The 19260-nt window shown below is 51.4% G+C and overlaps 1 protein-coding gene and 1 pseudogene across 1 annotated transcript; both read right to left on the reverse strand.

Annotated features, from left to right (window-relative positions):
• Positions 1-936: 936 nt before the first annotated feature.
• Positions 937-1779, reverse strand: LOC149809417 (galactose oxidase-like). The gene has a single exon (XM_089994846.1). It carries the CDS (start codon positions 1777-1779, stop codon positions 937-939), a length of 843 nt encoding a protein of 280 aa, XP_089850972.1.
• A 10035-nt stretch (positions 1780-11814) lies between these two features.
• Positions 11815-12807, reverse strand: LOC149809418 (galactose oxidase pseudogene; annotated as a pseudogene).
• Between the last annotated feature and the right edge of the window lie 6453 nt (positions 12808-19260).

A 19260-nucleotide genomic window follows, 5' to 3' on the forward strand; every position in this document is an offset into this window, starting at 1 on the left:
TTGCCTGTGCTGATGGAGTTTCAAATGTTTACAGGGGCCTTGATAGCCTTGATTTGAGTTGGGTTGCAACGTCAATTGACGCTGCAGAAATAACAGCCTTATTCAAGGACTGGACTGAGGTGGAAGGAGCAACACCTGTTCTTTTGAAGTTTATTTGCTGTGCAGCCTGGTCGAAAAGATTTGTGCAGCAAAGATCCAATGGTCTCCTCGCCAGAATCCCACGTCACTTGCAATGCACCAAATTCATGCACTTTCCAGTGTCTGTACCCGTAAATTGCACATTGGTATCTACTTGCGCAACGAGGAGTGAGTATGACAAATTGCATCACACTCGATGCCACTTATGGCAGCAGCAGTGTGCGGAACAATTGAGTTTCTAGAGTGCCAGCATCGGAGGTGATGTAAGTTGTAAGCTGCACATTGCACACACATACCACGCATCAGCCGTCAAGCATGCCGTGCAATATATCAGTTCCTTGATAGATGAAAGACATTTGAAATTTGCCAACTGTCTAGGCTGCAATAGCAGCTGGCGTCCTTGCCAATGCCTACCGCCGCCCCCACCCCACCTATGCGAGCCCTTGTCCAAACGAGCACCCAGCATCCAAGACGCTGCCAGTGCACAATGCAACCATCAAGCGACCGGGTCCGAAGCGTTATTGGCATCCGGAGTTGCACATTTTGTTGATTAATTATAATCAGGGACCCAGATTCTTATCTTCACCTGATTCATGCATGCCAGGGTGTAATGCTTAAAAAACTATGCCATGTTCTATGGGTTACTTTTATGTAATATCAATGTTCACCAAACCACGAGGCACGTGTCAGCGCACATGTGCCAAAGCGTGCGGAGCAGTCTGCCACTCGCCGTAGCAAACTGTACAACAACGCAAGGCGCGATGAGGTGCCAGATGAGGTAGCAAAGCGTCGTTCCCGCTATGCAGTCAGCCGAATGAGTTTCGCCACGCTGGGAGTGCCGGCCACGTTCAATGCGAACAACATGTAGTACCCGGGGGGCGCATAGTACGCTGTCGGGAGCTGCACGGTGTGCGTCTTTCTGTTTCCAGCCACCCTGACAGTCGAGAGCCTGAGACGCCTCTGGTCGGTGTTCACCGTATGCGTGGCGGAGCCTGTGCGCACAAGCGCAAAGTAATCCACCGCGGAGTTCGTTGTGATCGTGATTAGCGCTCCGAACTTCGCAGCGCCGGGCGACCCGGTGATGACAGGGCGCGGCGCGCGGCTGCCGTCTGCATTGAAGAGGTATGGAGGAGAGAAGATCTCGTGGTTCTCGTGGACTGCGGGGCAGGTGGGAGTGTAGCACAAGCCCCCTCCTACGGTGAGCACTGTTGCGTCCGGCAGCAGCAGTGCAACGCTGTGGTAGGTGCGAGGCACTTTTGCTGCGGCCATCGTCGACCACTTCTCGGTTGTTCGGTCCCAGATCTCGCACGCGAGGACTGCCTCGTCGTCGTAGAACGGACGAGGGTGCAGCTGACCTCCGAAAGTGGCAACGTTGCCGTCGGGTAGGACGACGCTGTTGTGGAAGGCGCGTCCAAACTGCATGGGCTGGACTGCTCTGACTTCAACGGGCCCATCCTCAGATAGGCGGATGATGTGTGTGTTGGCGGTTGCGATGGTGGTTTCGTAGTCAGGGGAGCCGCCGATTGTGAGGATCTTGTTTGAGGCGTACATCACTGCGTTGCCGTTCATCGAGTGGTCATCTGCGCCGCGCAGACCGGCAGACGTCCGGCTGCCGGCCCCAGCAGTTCCAAACCAATTCATCTGCTTACTTGGACCTGCGGCAGGTGATGATAGGTCAGCCTATCTTGGGTCGCTGGATGGCTTAGACTAACTGAGCAGCTACCTGGGGCTAACTGAGCAGCTGCCTGGTCGCTGGATGGCTTAGACTATCTAAGCAGCTACCCATTCCATCTTCAGTGTTTGTCGGCAAAGCCTTCGGCGAGTCATACGAAATGTGGCATCACTTCCGATGGGGTCATGTTACAGAGCACCTTTGTCATCGTGCTAAAGTTGAAGACTTTTGGTGACAAGGCTCACCTGGGTCACGTTTGGATGAGTGAGGGCATCTTCAGCCATAAGAAAAAGACTGCTGTAGAATACACACCATGTACGAATTGATTGAATGAATAAAGAAATCAATCGGGAATCACGCAATGTCCCCTGTGCCGTGAAAAACGGCGAGGGAGATGTTTCATCAACATGCAGCATCATTGGGATGCAAAACATCCTGCCAGATACAGATATGTGGACCACATCTCATGACATGTATCAGAGAGGATAGTCATATGCAGATTTTTTCCTATGCGTCCTATGCCTGGGTCCAGAAAGCAGCGATCCCAATCCCCGCGTTCCAGTGTATTCTCACAACAGGTTGATTGGCTGACTGACTGAGCCAGTAAGTCAATCAACCGGTGAGCCCTGTACAAATGCATGTCTGGTTTCAAAAGTAGTAGTCCTGATCCAACAGATGGGCAGCCAACTACGCATTTTTAATTCCCAGCTGTCTGGTTGATTGATTGGTCGATCATTCGAAGGACCTTGTCTGGGTGATGGAAGACCAATTGATCAATTGATCGACAGGTCGATTGGTCAATGGTCAATTGATGATATTGACTCTGAATGTGCTGTCCTTGTTGCTTGTTGACTATATCTTGCCATTCTCTATCTATGTGATGTATGATGAAATGACCAATTGATGATATAACATTGTCGCTGGAAAAACAATGATATTCCAGCATTCACAAAGGCAGCGTACCAGCATGGAAAACCCTGTTAGTACCCCAAGAGAACAGCCAGGCATGGTTGTCCTTTCGATAGAACCCAGCCTGGTCCTTATCGGCCGTCAGGATCGGCCCCACCGGTACATTGGCCAGCACCCTCCAGCCCTGACCATCGGTGTAGAGCTCTCCCTTCTTCCCCCCAACCCCTCCAGACCACGAGCCTCCAATAACAAAGACCCCGCCGTCAGAAACAGTGCACGAGGACTGGTAGCCCCGCGGAATGTTCATCTGCGGCGCTGTTTCCCAAGCGTCGGTGCCTGGGTTGTAGATACTTGTCGCTCCAGAGTCGATGCCACCATTCACGAGGAGCCGCCCGTCGCTCAGCATGGAAGTTCCCGGGCAGAACATGTTATGCTTAGTCTCCTGCACGCATGTGTGACTACTTGTTATGGTTGATCTCCTGCAATCATTCGAGACTTGCTACCTGTTGTGCTTACTCTCCTGCACGCATGCGAGGCTTGCTACTTGTTGTGGCTGGTTTCCTGCAAGCATGCGAGACTCGCTCGATGTTGTGTTTAGTGTCCTGCAAGCTTGCATGATAAATACGTGCTGTGGTAAGTGCGCTGCAAGCATGCGGGGCTTACTACGATGAGTGCGTTGCCAGAATGCGTCCGACCCCCACTTTTGTCCCCAGATTCAAGCATTTTCAGGCATCTGGGACCACAAATCAGACTGCCTGGCGACGAACCGACTACGGTGCCGGTACACATGGCATTCACGTCATCGTAGCTACAGTGGCGTCATCACCGCATCGCTCATCACTATACATAGCCCATTGCGTTGTGTTTCAAAGCGGTGCATGGCGTCTGAAGATACCTCCCAGCAAGGTCGATACCAGTACGGTCCGGCAGCCAGATGTAGTGCCATCTGTTGAAAGCACACCCACCCATTTCACATTTTGCATGTTGTGGTTAATTTCCTGTAAGTACTGGTGCTTTGCCACACTGAGTTTCCACCCCCATTCTTGTCCCTAAAATCCATGCATTTATGGGTAAAAAAAACCTGAACCCGGAAATGACGCGGTCTGGCAGAACGCTACCAAGGCACACAATACTTGAAAGGGACGTGAACGCAGTGGCGTTGTAGAAGCAATGTATCAATCGTTATTGTATAAGTACGTTCCTTTGTATCTAAATTTCAGGATGTTGATAAACTGCCAATACACAATCCTTCACTATTATTCCTCTCTTGTCTGGGGTACACGAAGAACAACGGTGTACCGGGCTTGAGACCAATCCAGCTTATGCCTGGCTCGTACTAGTGTACTCTTGAGCGCATGCACTCAGGCAAGCATTCGCCACCCTCAACGCCCCTCAGCCGCCATGATTCCTTCGCATATGGCTTGTCCTCCATGCAGCTGACGATGAGCAGAATTCAACCATTGAAGCAGATTGCATGTACCGTATCGCCGCTAACTATTCAAGCACGCTAATATTCAATCTCGGTTCATATCCCGCAAACCATTCAACTGTTAATACAGAAAGATCAGGAATATTTAATATGCTAGCCCCAAAAAATAGATGGCAAAAGTCCCTAGTTTTTTGCAAACTATTCTGGAGATTTGGGATGAACTTTTTCGCGATTTTGTTGGAATTCTTAGCGGCAGTATGGTATAGGAGCGCACCGTGACGGTGCGTTCACTGATCCGTCCCGTAGCGAGGTCCAAAGTGGCGCTGATCGTGATGCCTGGCCTCTGCGAAAAGTAGATTGTTTCATCAGCTGCCATACAGAGCACCTTGTTCGTCTGGAGCACCGCGCAAGTGGTGGGGGAGAGTGGCCAATCCTTCACCGCGCTCCACCTTCCGACACGACTCGCCTGGAGGAGCTTGCGGCCCCGCAACGGCTTGGAATTGATTGTTTCCTCCTCATGTTCCGACTCAACAGGGCTCGTTGCATTCTGCAAGCCGACGTTTGATGTGCAGACTCCCTGGTTGTTGACTTTGTGGTCCAAGTAGCACTCAAATCCACCTGCATAGAGGATCGGACTGATTCTCAAGAATGATCAAGAAGAGAGAAGAGGTACGCCAACTCAAAGAAGGCAGCGTTGGCAAGACAGCTAAGAAGATCCTGCGCCTGACTAGCACTGATGCTAAGTAGGAGATGCCAATGTCCATGTGGATGCGGTAGTGTTGTAAGCAGATACATCATCATGCATATACGCGCGTTTGTGATCTGTTTGTGACATGCAATACGGAAACCAATCAATCGCATATCATGCCATGTCTCTGAAGGCGTGCACTGCTCCGACATGACCAGGGACCCTCCTTTTTGGCTGATGGCGAAGCCTTTGAGTGCCAGGGTGCGGAAAGCACTGCTCAAACATGACGTCATGACCACGTGATGGTGACGATATGCAGGGGACATGCTGCTGGAAACCAGGGAATATGCCACATGTTACATCACATTGCCTGACAAGCAAAAGAAGAGCCCTACAATATACACTGGCAAGACATCAGACAATAGCAAGCAATTCGGAGCCAGATTACATCTGCGCTTCTGTGTTTCAGATGCATACTTAAGTGATGGAGATGCACCTTGCCTCAGCAAAGGCAGTGCCGAGGACAGACGGGGCCTCAATGCAATCAGAGGCTGCCAAACGTAGCATGTAGAAGAAAAAGGAAAAAGAACATGAATCAGGAATCACGCTAGGTCCACGCAGGCGAGCACCACGCCTACAAGGACACGCCCAAAGGGCTTCGGCCTCAAGCCCCAGCATGAGAACCTGTGCCGGGAGAACAGATGTAGCAGATGCAAGTCAGAACAGACCAAAGCCTCTGTGTGAGGCCTTGTACCGTGGCAGGCCCTGTGTTCACGCCGGACATCACTGGCGAAGCGGCGACTTCAGACACAAATGTGATCAGCCACATGCGCAGCTGCAGACATGTTTCGGCAGTAGTTCGCCTCACCATGCGAGCTACTGTCTGCGGGCCACGCAGGTGGCAACGGAATCCACAGGCAGGCGTGCTTCCCACTCATACATGATTTTGTCGTCCGATGAGCCCCTCTCGGTTGCATATTGTACCATGCGTGTTCACGAGGGTTGTCAAAGCAAGTTTCCAAATATCGTTCGCAAATTTGCCATCCATGGACAGCTGGCCAGCTGGATTCCGCAAATCCGCAAAGCTGGACGAGGGTGTCCGCTGCACAAGGGATTGTGAGCAGTGATGGTTGCGAGGGTTCTTTATGCGTACGACATAGTATTCATCGATGGCAGTACTCGTTGCACGTACTCGAGGTATCAAGCATGGGTTAACTCGTTCCCTAATGTTAGGGCCAGGACTGACGCGAATTCGCGTACGTCGAGCAAACTAGGTCGACAGTACTGGCGTCCAGAGATGGCGTCTGCAAACTTGCCTTTGACAACGGCGAGAAAACTTAATTAGAGGACGTACATTCGCTCTTGTCGCAGCGCATCAGGCCGGTTTGTCCACAGTAGCTACAATCAGGTGCAGCATCAGGAGCACCCGACGCAAGTCCTGAATTCAGCTTCGAAGCAAGGGCTGATACGACCAGGGCCATTGGCAGAAGCCTGCATGTATGTGAAAACCACTTTGAGATCCTCTTCAAAGGTTGTTACTGCATGTCCACGCCACGCGATGTTTGAGCATTTGTGCGTTTACCTTTCGACGTATGTATGCATACTTCACAAAATCCTACCTCTCTGTTGCCACGCGTCCGCGTTGTCGAGTCCTGGTTACAAGTTTGCGCAGGCAAGGCCTCTCGATTGAGACGTCGCAGTACGGATGCCACTAGTTTGGTGCCGGGCGATTGTAAGTGCCGCTGTAGCTAATTTGTTGTCGACTGCAGGCGCACCCGGTATGAAGGACTGCAGTCCAGCTGGACCGGCAATGAGGTGCCTAGGCCTGGTCCTAGGTGACTTGCGCATGCATGTACAGCGAACGCGTTGCCCAAGCAGATGATAACAGTTGAATCGAGCAGTATGACGTGCCTGAAACGAATCATAAAGCACGCGGTCAGCGACTCCTGAAGCTGCTGTTCACTCAGAGCGGAGAGACCTCAACGTCGGCTAGCAGCGCTGCGCTTTCGGGCGAGGGCTTTGAACTCGAGATGTGGAGAAAGCGCGAACCTGGCCGGTGCAGCACCGTTTCTCAAGACATCAGGCAGGCTTCGAGGTCAAATTCAATGTGCGACATGCTTGAATATCGCGGGCTTATGTACTGGTAGGGAAACTGGGTAATGGAAAGAGTTTGGGCCGTCACATCCGAGGCGTATCAGTACGGTACGCGTTAATGGTGCACACATTGTAAATTCCTCATACACGAAATGGACGCCAAGCCCTCAGGCGCGACTTCGTTCCATGTGACTTTCCGAACCTGTGGGAAACCAGGAACAGCAAACGGACCTGACTGGAGCACCGCATGTGACGCCACAAGCTGCCATGGCCAGTTCTGGCAACGGTACTAGAACTCGTTCCTTTACTGCCAGGAAACCATCTCTGCGAGCCTATGGCAGGGCAAGTGCATGGACGTACGAGCACATGCATGTGTATGCTTCCGAAAGCAACTGGGCTTCGTATTTGTGCGGACATGTCCAGGTGCTACACGTGGCGTTTGTCTTGTTCGTCGACGGATTTTACATCTCGTTTCTGAACCTGCTCGTCCGGGCTGAACTGCAGACCACATTTCTTGATAATCGCAGCTTTGCATTGGTGGTGAAGGCTGAAGTCGAACAAGTATTGATTCCTAGCAAAATGGCCCATGGGCATCACACCAAGGCCCAGAACATTCCTTCGAAGGAGACGCTCGCCTCGCCCAATGAGCTTGCCCGCAGCGAGTTGGCCTTGTGCACATGGTCGTACAGGCAACGCTGAACAAAAGGCCAGTATCGATAACAGGCGAGACGTCCATGGCTGATAGATCATCGAGATATCCCACACAGCGCTGCCGCACAGGGCAAGCAAGGCGACCACAGACCCAGACCCTTCTTTACGTGCAGAACTGAAGTTCATTCAGCGCACAATTTGCTCTCAGGGAACCACCAAAGATGTCTACAGGGTTAACGATGGGAAGTTCAACCCAAAACAACCTTGTTCCCACCACCGAGTGCAACCTTGCGGCCCCAACAGTAGAGTGCGGCGTGCTCCCACAAAACAGCGTAGCCATTTGCGTGCATGATTGTTTCGGGGCAGCAGCATGATTATCACAGAGCCCGCCAAGCATGTGTGTACTTTTGATGGCGTACAATTTGTTGAATTTGTACGGAATTGCAGAGTTTGGTGCATCTGCGACCTCGGGATTCAAAACAGATGTGCGACCGATGGACAACACAAGCAACGGAACAGGTGGACTTCCCTGTGAGCGAGAGATTGCATTAATGCAATCAACATTGTGCACAAGCACGCGGGCGTAAATGACAGAAGTCAGGGGCAAGTCCACCATGTTTGGGGGACCTTGCGCTTGTAGATACCTAACTTTTAAGTGGAATCACTGCGCTCAAACTGCCAGCAAGAAACCGGGAAAGGACACGAACGCTTGCGACAGGCAAGCCTCGTGGCAGGTCTGGTGCAACACGAGACTGCAAGAGAACAAAATGGCATCGCCGGCGGCAAATGCAGCATTGAGAGCATAGATACCACTGGCGGTTTTGGTGACAGCCAACTGGTCATCAGGAACATTGTCCGTACAGACACATTTGTGTGAAGACAATGCTTCGGGTGGCAAACTTACCATCCCAGCACCAGCAAGGTACCCCACCTGTGGATAAGTGGATAAACTATCTGACTCCAATCGAGGGGTCGAGCGTTTGAATCTTGGTTCCGCGCCAGCGCTTTTCCGGTGTGCCCAGGACACTGATGGTAAGAGGATTTGCTCCTGAAGCAAATCTTGCTGTAGATTACACCTGCGCCGTCCAGAAACCCATTTCCACCAGTAAAATGCGCATCAAGGAGAGCCACACAGACGAGGGCGAAATATATGATATGAACTGCGCATTATGCCTTAGAACGCCGCGTTGGCATCGTGCAACCTTGCCTTCATTCCATTCCTGCCGATTTCTTGTATCTACATGTAAAACCCACGGCCAAGCAAAGTGCCAAGTTTCTGTTATCGCCCCTTGATACCTACCCACTGCATAGCAGCGGAGTGAAGCCAATTGTGATCCAACCGAGATGGCTACCGAGCTGGCAAACCAAGTCTCCGGGAACTTGCGAACCAAAACATCAAACCAATGCATAGTTTCTAGGAGCTGGAGGTGTGCGGGTTGGCCATTTGACATGGGAAGCCAAGGGTCGGTGATTTGCATGCTCACGTCTTCATAATTGGATGTTATTAGGCTCATGCTTGTGGTCAGCTGTAGCTGATCTCCTTTCTTGCAGAGAACAAGACGACGAAGAAGAAGACCCGTCAGGTCAGGCTATGGTAGGTCAGGCTGGTCCAGATACGCTAGCCTCAGGTGATGGTAACGATAGCACTGTTTCCCAAGCAGCTCTTGGAGTTGCCAATGCCCATGTGGATGCGGTAGTGTTGTGACAAGATGCATCATCATCATGTCCACGTGTTATGAGCACGGCGAGGTTTATCCCGCAAGACCTTGACCCATGATGTACTTTTCCGCCCAGGACTAACCAGGACCATTGCATGGCGATGTATCATTACAGAGCACTACCGCCTCGTCACCATTATCGTTTGCACCAAAGCCCGGGCTAATTACTACGCCTTTAGAGCGCTTGAGAGCTCTGAACGCACCTCTTATAAGTAGTTACAGGGAGGCACAGAAGGTATTGTTGGTATTCTTGGTATTCATGACATATCATGGTGCAAATGCTTTCTGCAGACATTGGAGATGCATATTGCAGTGCTGCACTCAGGGCAAGCGAACCTGGCCACCATAACCTGATCTGGGGTTGCCGCCTGATATCATATACATCTATCTGGTGGCGCTTGGGCGCCGCAGGTAGAAGCCAGAAAACAGTTCAATTCTGATGTACCATGGTTTCATCCACCATGTTGTCCAGGGGTGCTTGCAATGATTACCCACCTGAATGGATGTGTCTATCCCATGAATGAATCCTTTTTTTTTTGTTGAAGATAGCTGTGACGAGCACAAGAGGCTTAACGGCTTAGGGGTGCCAGACGGTGAGCTGGCGATCCTCCGATAGAAGTTTTCGACAAGACAACGGAGCTTTGGACGAGATGATAATCAGACAACTGATGGTCAAGAGAGGAAGCGAGGGAGGTCATCCCAAGCTTGGCTGCTTCTCTTGGCTGCATGCATGACTCAATTCACATGCCGTGATGAGCTATCATAGTCCAGCAGGGGGGCAGAAGGGATGACCGCAAAGCTCTAAAAGAACTTCTTGCAGGGCTTGTCAGTTGTTGATGGGTGAAAACCCATGACACGTCAAGTTGGGTATCACAAGCACGAGGAGGAAACTACGAATATTTGGGAGGTTCTCTCCCGCTCCTTCCACAAGTACAGCTGGATAGCATTGCAGTGTAAGGGTTGTGGACCATACACGTCATATTCAGGGGATATCCGATAATGCTGTAGAACCGTATCCATGGCGTTTTTTCACCGCTCAAGGTACCATGCAGACCTAAGAAGTCGCTGAATATCTTACATAGTCAATAGCATTATTCATGCAACATGCGCCGAAAACAAAGCCTTGACTGTATCTCAGAAAGATACATTTCTTAGACATGCTGTCATTTGTAGTCATCATACTCGAGATCTGAGTGCGGGACGTGATGATCTCCCAAGGAGTCAATGGGACGTTATTGGGAAGTGGAGGCTGGTCTCCTTTCTTGCAGTGTACACGACAAAGCTCAAGTAGATGACTGAAGTAGATGACATGCCGGGCCAGGCTTGCAGAATACACGACCAAAAGTAGATGACATGTCAGGGCAGGCTATGGTAAGTCATTCTGATTCAGTCATGCCTGCCTCAGGTGATGGTTATGATAACACTGATTCCCGAGTTGTGCTTTGGAGTTGCCAATGTCCATGTGGATACGGTGGTGCTGTAACAACATACATCATCATACTCCAAACAAACGAATATGGGAGCCATTAGCTGGTAAGCCGTTAGCTGGTAAGTTAGGACAACAAAGTTGGACAGTATTTGGCTTGTGATGAAATGTGTTCGTGACATGCAATTGGGCGTTGCATTTTCTCCAAACCAACCATGTGCAATTGCTTGAACCAATCTCATGAGCAGCGGTTGCTTATGTCCTCATGGATGCGGCAGTGGGCTCAATCGTTACATCCACACGCAGGGAATGTCACATAATACCGTCTCATAGAATTGCCAGGAAAACAGAGCCGGATATAAAAACAATAACCAGGTCAGCATTGCATAACCTGTAAGGGCATCTTGATCTCCCAGTGTACGCTCAGGACATAGTCTACTAAGTTTCCATTCAATTTCCAGGACAACAGAGGCCGATGAAAAACAATGACCAAGTCAGCATTCCATGATCCGTCAAGGGCATTTCGATGTATCACAGAGCAATTTTGGAGATGGTATAGTCAGCCTTTGAAAGCATGTACAAAGTCTCTATGGCAAGCATGCAGGTTTGCTGGCACTCATATGGCAGGGCATGCATGCATAAGTCCAAATCCTGAAGGAAATACAACTACAGACAGCTCTCAATTATCTTCGGTGGTCAGGTCGGTAGGCAGTGCAGGGGCCACATCGTTATTCATTGACCAAGTGAGATTGACCTGGTGAGGAGTGAGCCACACAGGGCTTATTTGTAGTATGCTGTGTGTCTCGGTCACCAAAGAATGACATTGCCAGTCAACTCCCAAGCACTACCTCAGAATCAGTACGGATGCATCGAGTAAAACGCATAATGTACCTGTGTCAGACCAAATGCCCAATGCAAACAGTTCAGTTGATGCCACCAAGTGTTCGCACAGCAGCCAGAGCTAACCCTCTGGGCCATGGAGTGTATAGTATGCAGTAAGGGACATGATATTCTCGCAAGGCCGCATGAATAGATAGGCCAACAAGGCGAGTCAAGAGGCAGGACGAGGAAAAAGACGCTTGCCGCCCGCTATGCAGTCAGCCGGATGAACTTCGACACGCTGGGCGTGCCGGCCGCGTTCAACGCAAACAGCATGTAGAACCCGGGGGGGGCATAGTTCGCTGTAGGGAGCCGTGCGGTGCGCTTGTTTCCGGCCACGCTCACGGTTGTGAGCCTGAGACGCCTCTGGTCCGTGTTCACGCTGTGCGTGGCAGAGCCTGTCCGCACGAGCGAGAAGTAATCGATCGCGGAGTTGGTCGTGATCGTGATCAACGCTCCAAACTTCGCAGCACCAGGCGCCCCGGTGATGACAGGGCGCACCGCGTCGCTGCCGTCTGCGTTGAAGAGGTACGGAGGAGAGAAAATCTCGTGGTTCTCGTGTGCGGCGGGGCAGTTGGGCCAAGAGCACAGCCCCCCCCCGACCGTGATCACGGTTGCATCCGGGAGGAGCAATGCCACGCTGTGGTAGTTGCGAGGAATCGTTGCTGGCGCCATCGTCGACCACTTTTCCGTCACTCGGTCCCAGATCTCGCACACGAAGACCGACTCGTCGTCGAAGAAGCCTTTGGGGTGCAGCTGGCCGCCGAAGGTGGCAACGTTGCCGTTGGGGAGGACGACGCTGTTGTGGAACACGCGCCGATTTTGCATGGGCTGGACCACTTTGACCTTGACAGTGCTATCCTCAGATAGGCGGATGACGTGTGTATTTGCCGTTGAGATGGTGGCGTCGTAGTCAGGGGAGCCCCCGATAGCGAGGATCTTGTTTGAGGCGTACATCACTGCGTTGCCGTTCATCGCGTGGCCATCTGCGCCGCGGTAACCAGCTTTCCTCCAGCTGCCTGCCCCGGCAGTCCCGAACCAGTTCATCTGCTTGCTGGGACCTGCAGCAATGCCATGGTGTGTCCTCCCTCCTCTGTTGATGGTCAGCTGGCTAGCCTACAGGACCTATGATATTGGTGTATGTTAGTAACATGCTTCCACATCCACATAGCTCACCTTGGCAATGATGTACACTCTTGCCATGCTGCCACATATACACGGCCATATAGGGCAGTCAACGTCCAATAGGTCATGGTATCCTTACCAGCTGTGGATGTGGAAATGATGGGAAACGACCATTACCATCAGCTCAGATGTTCTCTTGGCGCCATGCCACCAGCAAAGGTGTGAGTTGCCTGATTGTACACTCCAAAGGAAGGTGGGCAAGTAAACACTTCCACTTGGGTCGAGAATGCATTGTATTCGTTGCGTTCCGGAGCGAAAGAGCGTCAGAGAGAGCTGGCGAGAGAGAAGGAAGAAGGGATCTGGAGGGATTGGTCCCATTGCCAGCTTTAGGTCTGAAAGATGCATCCTCATTTGTACTGAAATGTGTCTGTAACATACCAATTACCTCTCGTTATCAGAAGTTATTGACCAAGAGACATCTCTCAAACAAACAGAGTGGACCTCTGCGAAACAAGTTCTTGGAACGATCTCTTGGCACGATATGCTCATGATGTGCCTAACAGTTGTTGCGATACTCATTCAGGCTTTGTCAGCGTGCAAAGGGAGGCGCACCAGCATGGAATACCATATGTTTCCCCAGGAGAACAGCCAGCCATGGTTGTCCTGGCGGTAGGGCCACCCTTATCCTCCGTCAGGATTGGGTCCACTGGCACGCCGTCCAGCTTCCTCCAGCCCTTTCCATCGTAGAGCTCGCCGATCTTTCCCCCAACATTCCCCGACCAAGAGCCTCCAAGTACGAAGACATTGCCGTTCGAGATCGTGCAGGAAGACTGGTAGCCTCGAGGAATCTGCAATGGTGGACCCTTGCTCCAAGTGTCGCTACTCGGGTCGTAGATGCTCACCTTTTCTGAGTTTATTCCGCCGTTCACGAGAAGTCGTCCGTCGCTCAGTGTGGAAGTTCCAGGGCAGAACATGTTGTGGTCAGTGTTCTGCAAGGGTACAGGATGTCGGCGGAAGACGCTTGGTGGAACGAAAAGCGTCAATGGGACACTGCAAGTGCACAAGATGTCGGCGGCAACACTAATCGTGGAACGGAGAACATCACTGAGAAACTGCAAGTGCACAAGATGTCGGCGGGAATGCGATTGGTGGAACGGGAAACATCACTGAGAAACCACGCAAGGGATTTGTCAGCAAGCCCTATGCCAGTGACGAGGCAAGTGTTTTGTCAGTGCTCAACATTTCGGCCGCGATACCCTTACCACGTCTCTCTCGCGCGTTTCACGGCGGAGGGGACATGGCATGATTCCCGATGGAATGATATATCTATTTGTGATATCTTTGAATGGTGGAAAGGAGGACATTGGTCAGAAACCATGCCAGCAGTGCTTTGCCAGATGGATCAACCCCGATTGTTATCCTAAACAATCATGCATTTTTCGGGAATCTGGGCCCCGGACGATGACAGGTTCTGGCTGTACGCTGCGCCATCAGCAAGTCCTGTGCTTTGAAGGACACGCTCAAAGGCTCCAGCCTCAAATGGTACTTGATGAGTCTGATAGATAGGGGACGAGAGATTGTAAGGATGGTACTGTGAGACTTGGACGATTACACAGAGAGCCAGAATTACCATAGCACAGGCCGTAACACAAAAACACACTATGCTGAATTAAGTGGATGTGGATGCGGTAGTGTTATGAAATATACATCATGAACTACAAACACACAGTATTGCATGCCTGGTATGGAGAAGACAAACCGTGACAGTTTTTCGCTGATTTTGCCTGTCTTCAGGTCATACAGGGCGCTCAGCGTGATGCCTCCCTTGCTGGTGAAGAATAATTCCTCGTCAGCTGCATTACAGAGGACTTTGCTGGTCCGGAGCACTGTGCAAGTGGTGGGGGAGAGCGGCCAGGCTGTCACCGGACCCACTCTCCCATGCGGCCGACCTGGAGAAGCTTGCGGCCCCGAATAGACTTGGTATTGAGGCCGTTCCCTGCAGCTCCCTGCTCCCCGTTACTCGTCACATTCTGCGAGCCGGCGTTGGGTGGACAGAATCAAGCTCGTTGACTGTGTGGTCCAAGTAGCAATCAAAACCACCTGCACGCATGGCATGGCATGGTAATCGATTGACCTATTTATGAATTTACACACAAAACTTGGTTGTCTGGCTTCTCGGGAGTTAGGATGCCCCCCTTGGCGATGACCTCGAGAGGAAGCTCACGGTAGATAGGTGGCAGGTGGGTGGGATTGTTTGCATCAAGCAGGTACGCTTGCATTCGGTTGCATCGGGTGATGGTACTGGCATCTGTTCCCAACCATGACCATTGCCCTTTGCCCTACATCCCTTTGCCAAGTTGTACTTTCCAGTTGTTTCAATGACCATGATATATCATGGTCATTGAAACAAGTATGTGGTGGTGATGAAAAAGATACAGCTTGGTGCAATAATGGCCTCGGCTGTTGGAATCGTCACCCTGTGGTTGGTGCCTGGATTGGATCACGTCGGCAAGGGAGGAGACCTTCAAGGATGTCATCCTCCCCTGGCTAGTGAGCTATACCTCTATACATAGATCAAACGAAGAAACCTCCCGTTACCAATATCATACCACACATCACTGCTCTTCCTTTGATGTCCCTAAAACCCCTAAAGTGGTGAGTGAGGCATGCAATTGCTTCAAAGAACCACTGCTTTAGTACCGCTTCGGCCATTATGATATGGGCAACACCTTAAGGAAGTTTGTCCTGTGTCCTTGAGCATCTTTTAGGTCATTTGTACAGCACGACAGGTCTTTTGCAATGCACTGTTGAGAATTGGGGGAGAGGCTGCCTTTCACGTGCTCGTGACATGCAAGTGCGCTGTCTTCTGCAATGCCAACATAACAACTAGAGGGAAAAGCAGTCTGCCATAAAGGCCATGCTGTTAAAATTTCAGCAAGGATTCAGAAACACCAATGATGTTGTGTTTCTGGTATGGCATATCTGTATGTAAAGCCCGTGCACGTCCTCGAGGCATCCCGTTTTCTCAGTCGGATACTGGCCAGTGGTACATGTTGAGCAACGAGGTCGACAGCCGTGCACCGGTTTCTCCCTTGCACTAACGTGAGAACTCATACAGAAAGAAGAAGCCGTACATTCACCTCCGTCGCAGGGCACACGCCCACTTTGTCCGCAGTAGCTACAGTCAGGTCCAGCAGTAGGTGAACCTGAGACCGTTCCAGATAGTAGCGCCGGGATGGCCGAGGCCACGGTAAGGAGTCTGCATCGATGTACAGAATAACGAGGGCGTTCCTTCGATTTCATAGCACGCAGTAGATGCAAATGCGAAATGAATGTTTCCTTTGCTGGAAGGATGGAAAGTGGAACAATGCGTGATGCGCGACCTGAGCGACGTGATTTGCGCAGTCGTACACACGGCTTGTCCAGTAGCGGAAAAACCCCGTTGGCTCTAGCCTTCAACAGCAGGTGAAGCTTGATTCTGACATGAAAGACGATTGTGTGCATTGTCTTGAAACTAACTTCTTTGTCAAGAAGGAGCGGGTAATTCCTTACTTCAGGTCCGTCCGGAAGGACTTCGTTACTTCTTTGCCAGTCCCGTAACGTTCCGCACAACTTTACGCACGCACGTCCCCGATGTCATGCGACAAAGATGAGACCAAATCATGCTGCGAAAGTGTAGCTCATCTTCGACGATGTGCCGAATATGCGTGTGCTCAGGGCATCATGGCAAAAAGGCGTTTGGTACAAGGCCAGGGCATGTCACACCTTCGCGGGGTACGACCCCGAGACCAAACCAGCAACAATCAGTTTCCGCTTTGAGCGACATCGTACCTGAGAAGAAGCATCATGAACGCCGGTACGTCACCTCTTCAGCGTGTGTTATCGAAGTCGGGAAAGCGCAATGTCGACTGCACTCGGTTGGACGAGAATTGGGCTCGAGTTTGCCTAGAACGCCACCTACCATTTCTTGGACGAGGAACGGTTTGGGTTGAAAGAATGGGTTGAAAGATTGAAAGGGATGACGTTCCACTGACTGCTAAATACCGTGTCTGTGAAGAGCGACCGGGGAGCAGGCGTGGCATATCGAAATTGGCATCGTTGCTTCCGAGGCGTAGCATCGCGTATACTCGTAAGCTGGTGTGACCAAAGTCCTCGCAACACCACGCCTCGAGTACGTGGCAAACCGGTATCACGCTCGAGATGCAATGAACCGAACCGATCGGTTCGCGACACCAAGCAGTACAGGTCATCACGCCAATATGGGCCATATAGGCATGCGTGGGCATGGGTAGCCGCAAACAATCTCCAATAGAGTCTGCCCACCAGGCGAACCTGAGCGAAGCTGCAGCTGCTGCCGCGTGTGGTGCGCATGCTGACCAATGACTGTCCAAATAACAGAACCTTCAGAGTGTGTTGCCGAGGTGCATGCAACTTGTATGCACACGTGCATATGCATACTCATGTATCGAACTCCAGCTGCTCGCAGCTGGGAGGGGTGTGGGTGCCTGTGCACAGGCGTGTGAACGTACGAACAGCACATGTATATTTCCGAAATTCTCACGAAAACATCTGGGCTTCGCTTCCTGCTGGCAGCTTCGAAGCTGGTGTTCGACATTCATCGACCAAAAACGTTGTTTTCTTCCAGCACAACGCCTTCCGGTCTCAAGAACTTACTTTCCGACGCACTGCGATTCAGACCCGGTCATTTTGAGAGGCCCGCGTCGCACTGCTGCACAGGTGCCTTCGTTTGGTGTTTCGCAGTGACGGACATTTGCCTTGAAAAAGACTCGACACACTTGCAGGTGTCGGACAGTTGCTTCGATTCACTCCAAGTTGCTGCCTTAGTATCGGCGCCCATGCTGAGTCTACATGCACGGTCCAACGCAAGATACAATCATGGTTGCTCAACTTTGGGGACCATATGCATGGCTGTGGTGCCCAGACCGCCATGCAGCGACCCTCAGATTCCACCCACGATCTACACATGCGCAGGTAGTGCATACAGAAGCTGCATCCCTGAAAAGCAAGGGCGGGGACAAGTGGTAGTGGAACGCTTGTTCCCCGGGCCGACCAGCCTGGGCCTGAGGCCGAAGCCCCCAAGGTACGCCTCCCTCATCATGTTTCACGTCGCAGGGGACCTGGCATGATTCCCGATTGATTGATTTATTTATTTTACCAACTATTCTACCACTCTCTTTGGAGTCTGCCTGGCTGCCCTACGGTTCCTTGAATTCCAAATGCTGATCCCAGGAAAGTTGTTTTGGGCATTGCTTTGGGCAACGTCCTGAAGGCGCCACAGATTGTGAGACGCACAGAGTTGTGCAGCAACGCCTCCTTTACGTCACAATCAGAAAGCGGCAGGTCTTGTGCATGTACTTCAACAAGAGTGCATGGCACTGTACCCACACAAAAATGCCAACACCTATTGGCTGAACCAAGATGACATCGTTCTCTGCCAACAATCGCTTTCTTCTAGAAATGATGACGTTCTGTTCTGACAGACAACTTGTGTAAGGGCGACTTGTGTAAGGGCGACATTGCCATTAACTAGTGGCAGACTTCTTGGTTTAGTAAAGTGCTCTATGTGTATGCGGACAACGTGCGAGCGCTCAGGATCGAATGAGGTGTAGCCTCTGGCAGGAGAGCACAAATGTGTTGTCCCTGTGATCATAACCTTCCTTCAACAAAATGTGCTGTACATATGATCACAGGAGGCAACAGGACATATGTATTTGTACACAACGACCAGACAACTCAATACAGTAAATGGTATTCATACAGCTGGGAAAAAAGGCCACCATGCTAAAGACATTCATGGCGTGGCTGCCTTCACGGTCACAACTGAAAGCACGAGCCTTGCCGCAACGCTTGTGCAGCAGCATCGCCAAATGTAGACTTCATTGTGCTGGCAGAGCCCTGGGGCTTTCTCCACTGGCTCGCGCCGAACAGCGGTTGAGAGCCCAGGTACAGCACAGGCTCCTTGTGAAACGTCTTCAGCTGCGCTTCGAGGCTGCTATCTGCTTCGAGCTGCTTTTGCACGTTCCTGGCTCGGGTGTTCGCCTGCACACAAGCACCTCTCGCTCGCCAGACATTACAGGATAGATGGAAATGAGAACTTGAACGCCGCCAAATGTTGGCAGGCGGAATCTACGGCGGAGTTTGCTTCAAGAGCAACTTCTCTAATCATCACCTTGCTGGTACTCTGATGGGATGTCAGCATAGAGATCTAGCAGTATGTTTCGCTGGCAGGTGCTTGTGTATTGCGCTGCTTCACAGCTTACTCTCCTTCCACGAACACTTGCCAGATCGGATGTCATTAGGAAAGAAAAGAGATTCGCCAGCTCAAAGAAGGCTAAGATCGGATGTCAAAGTTTGCATTTACCCGTGAGCCTGACGATGGCAAAGCCTGTGCTCTGTCGGCTCCTATATGGTAATCTGCCCGGAGGGCTTGGTTGGGGGGGGGTACCCATGTCGTACCAGACATGAGCAACCTCTGCATGGCAGCTGTTGAAACTTGACTGAACCAGCGCC

The sequence above is a fragment of the Nuphar pumila genome, unplaced genomic scaffold, assembly GCF_984573655.1.
Source record: "Nuphar pumila unplaced genomic scaffold, dmNupPumi1.hap1.1 HAP1_SCAFFOLD_1273, whole genome shotgun sequence".
Classification (NCBI taxonomy): Eukaryota; Viridiplantae; Streptophyta; class Magnoliopsida; order Nymphaeales; family Nymphaeaceae; genus Nuphar; species Nuphar pumila.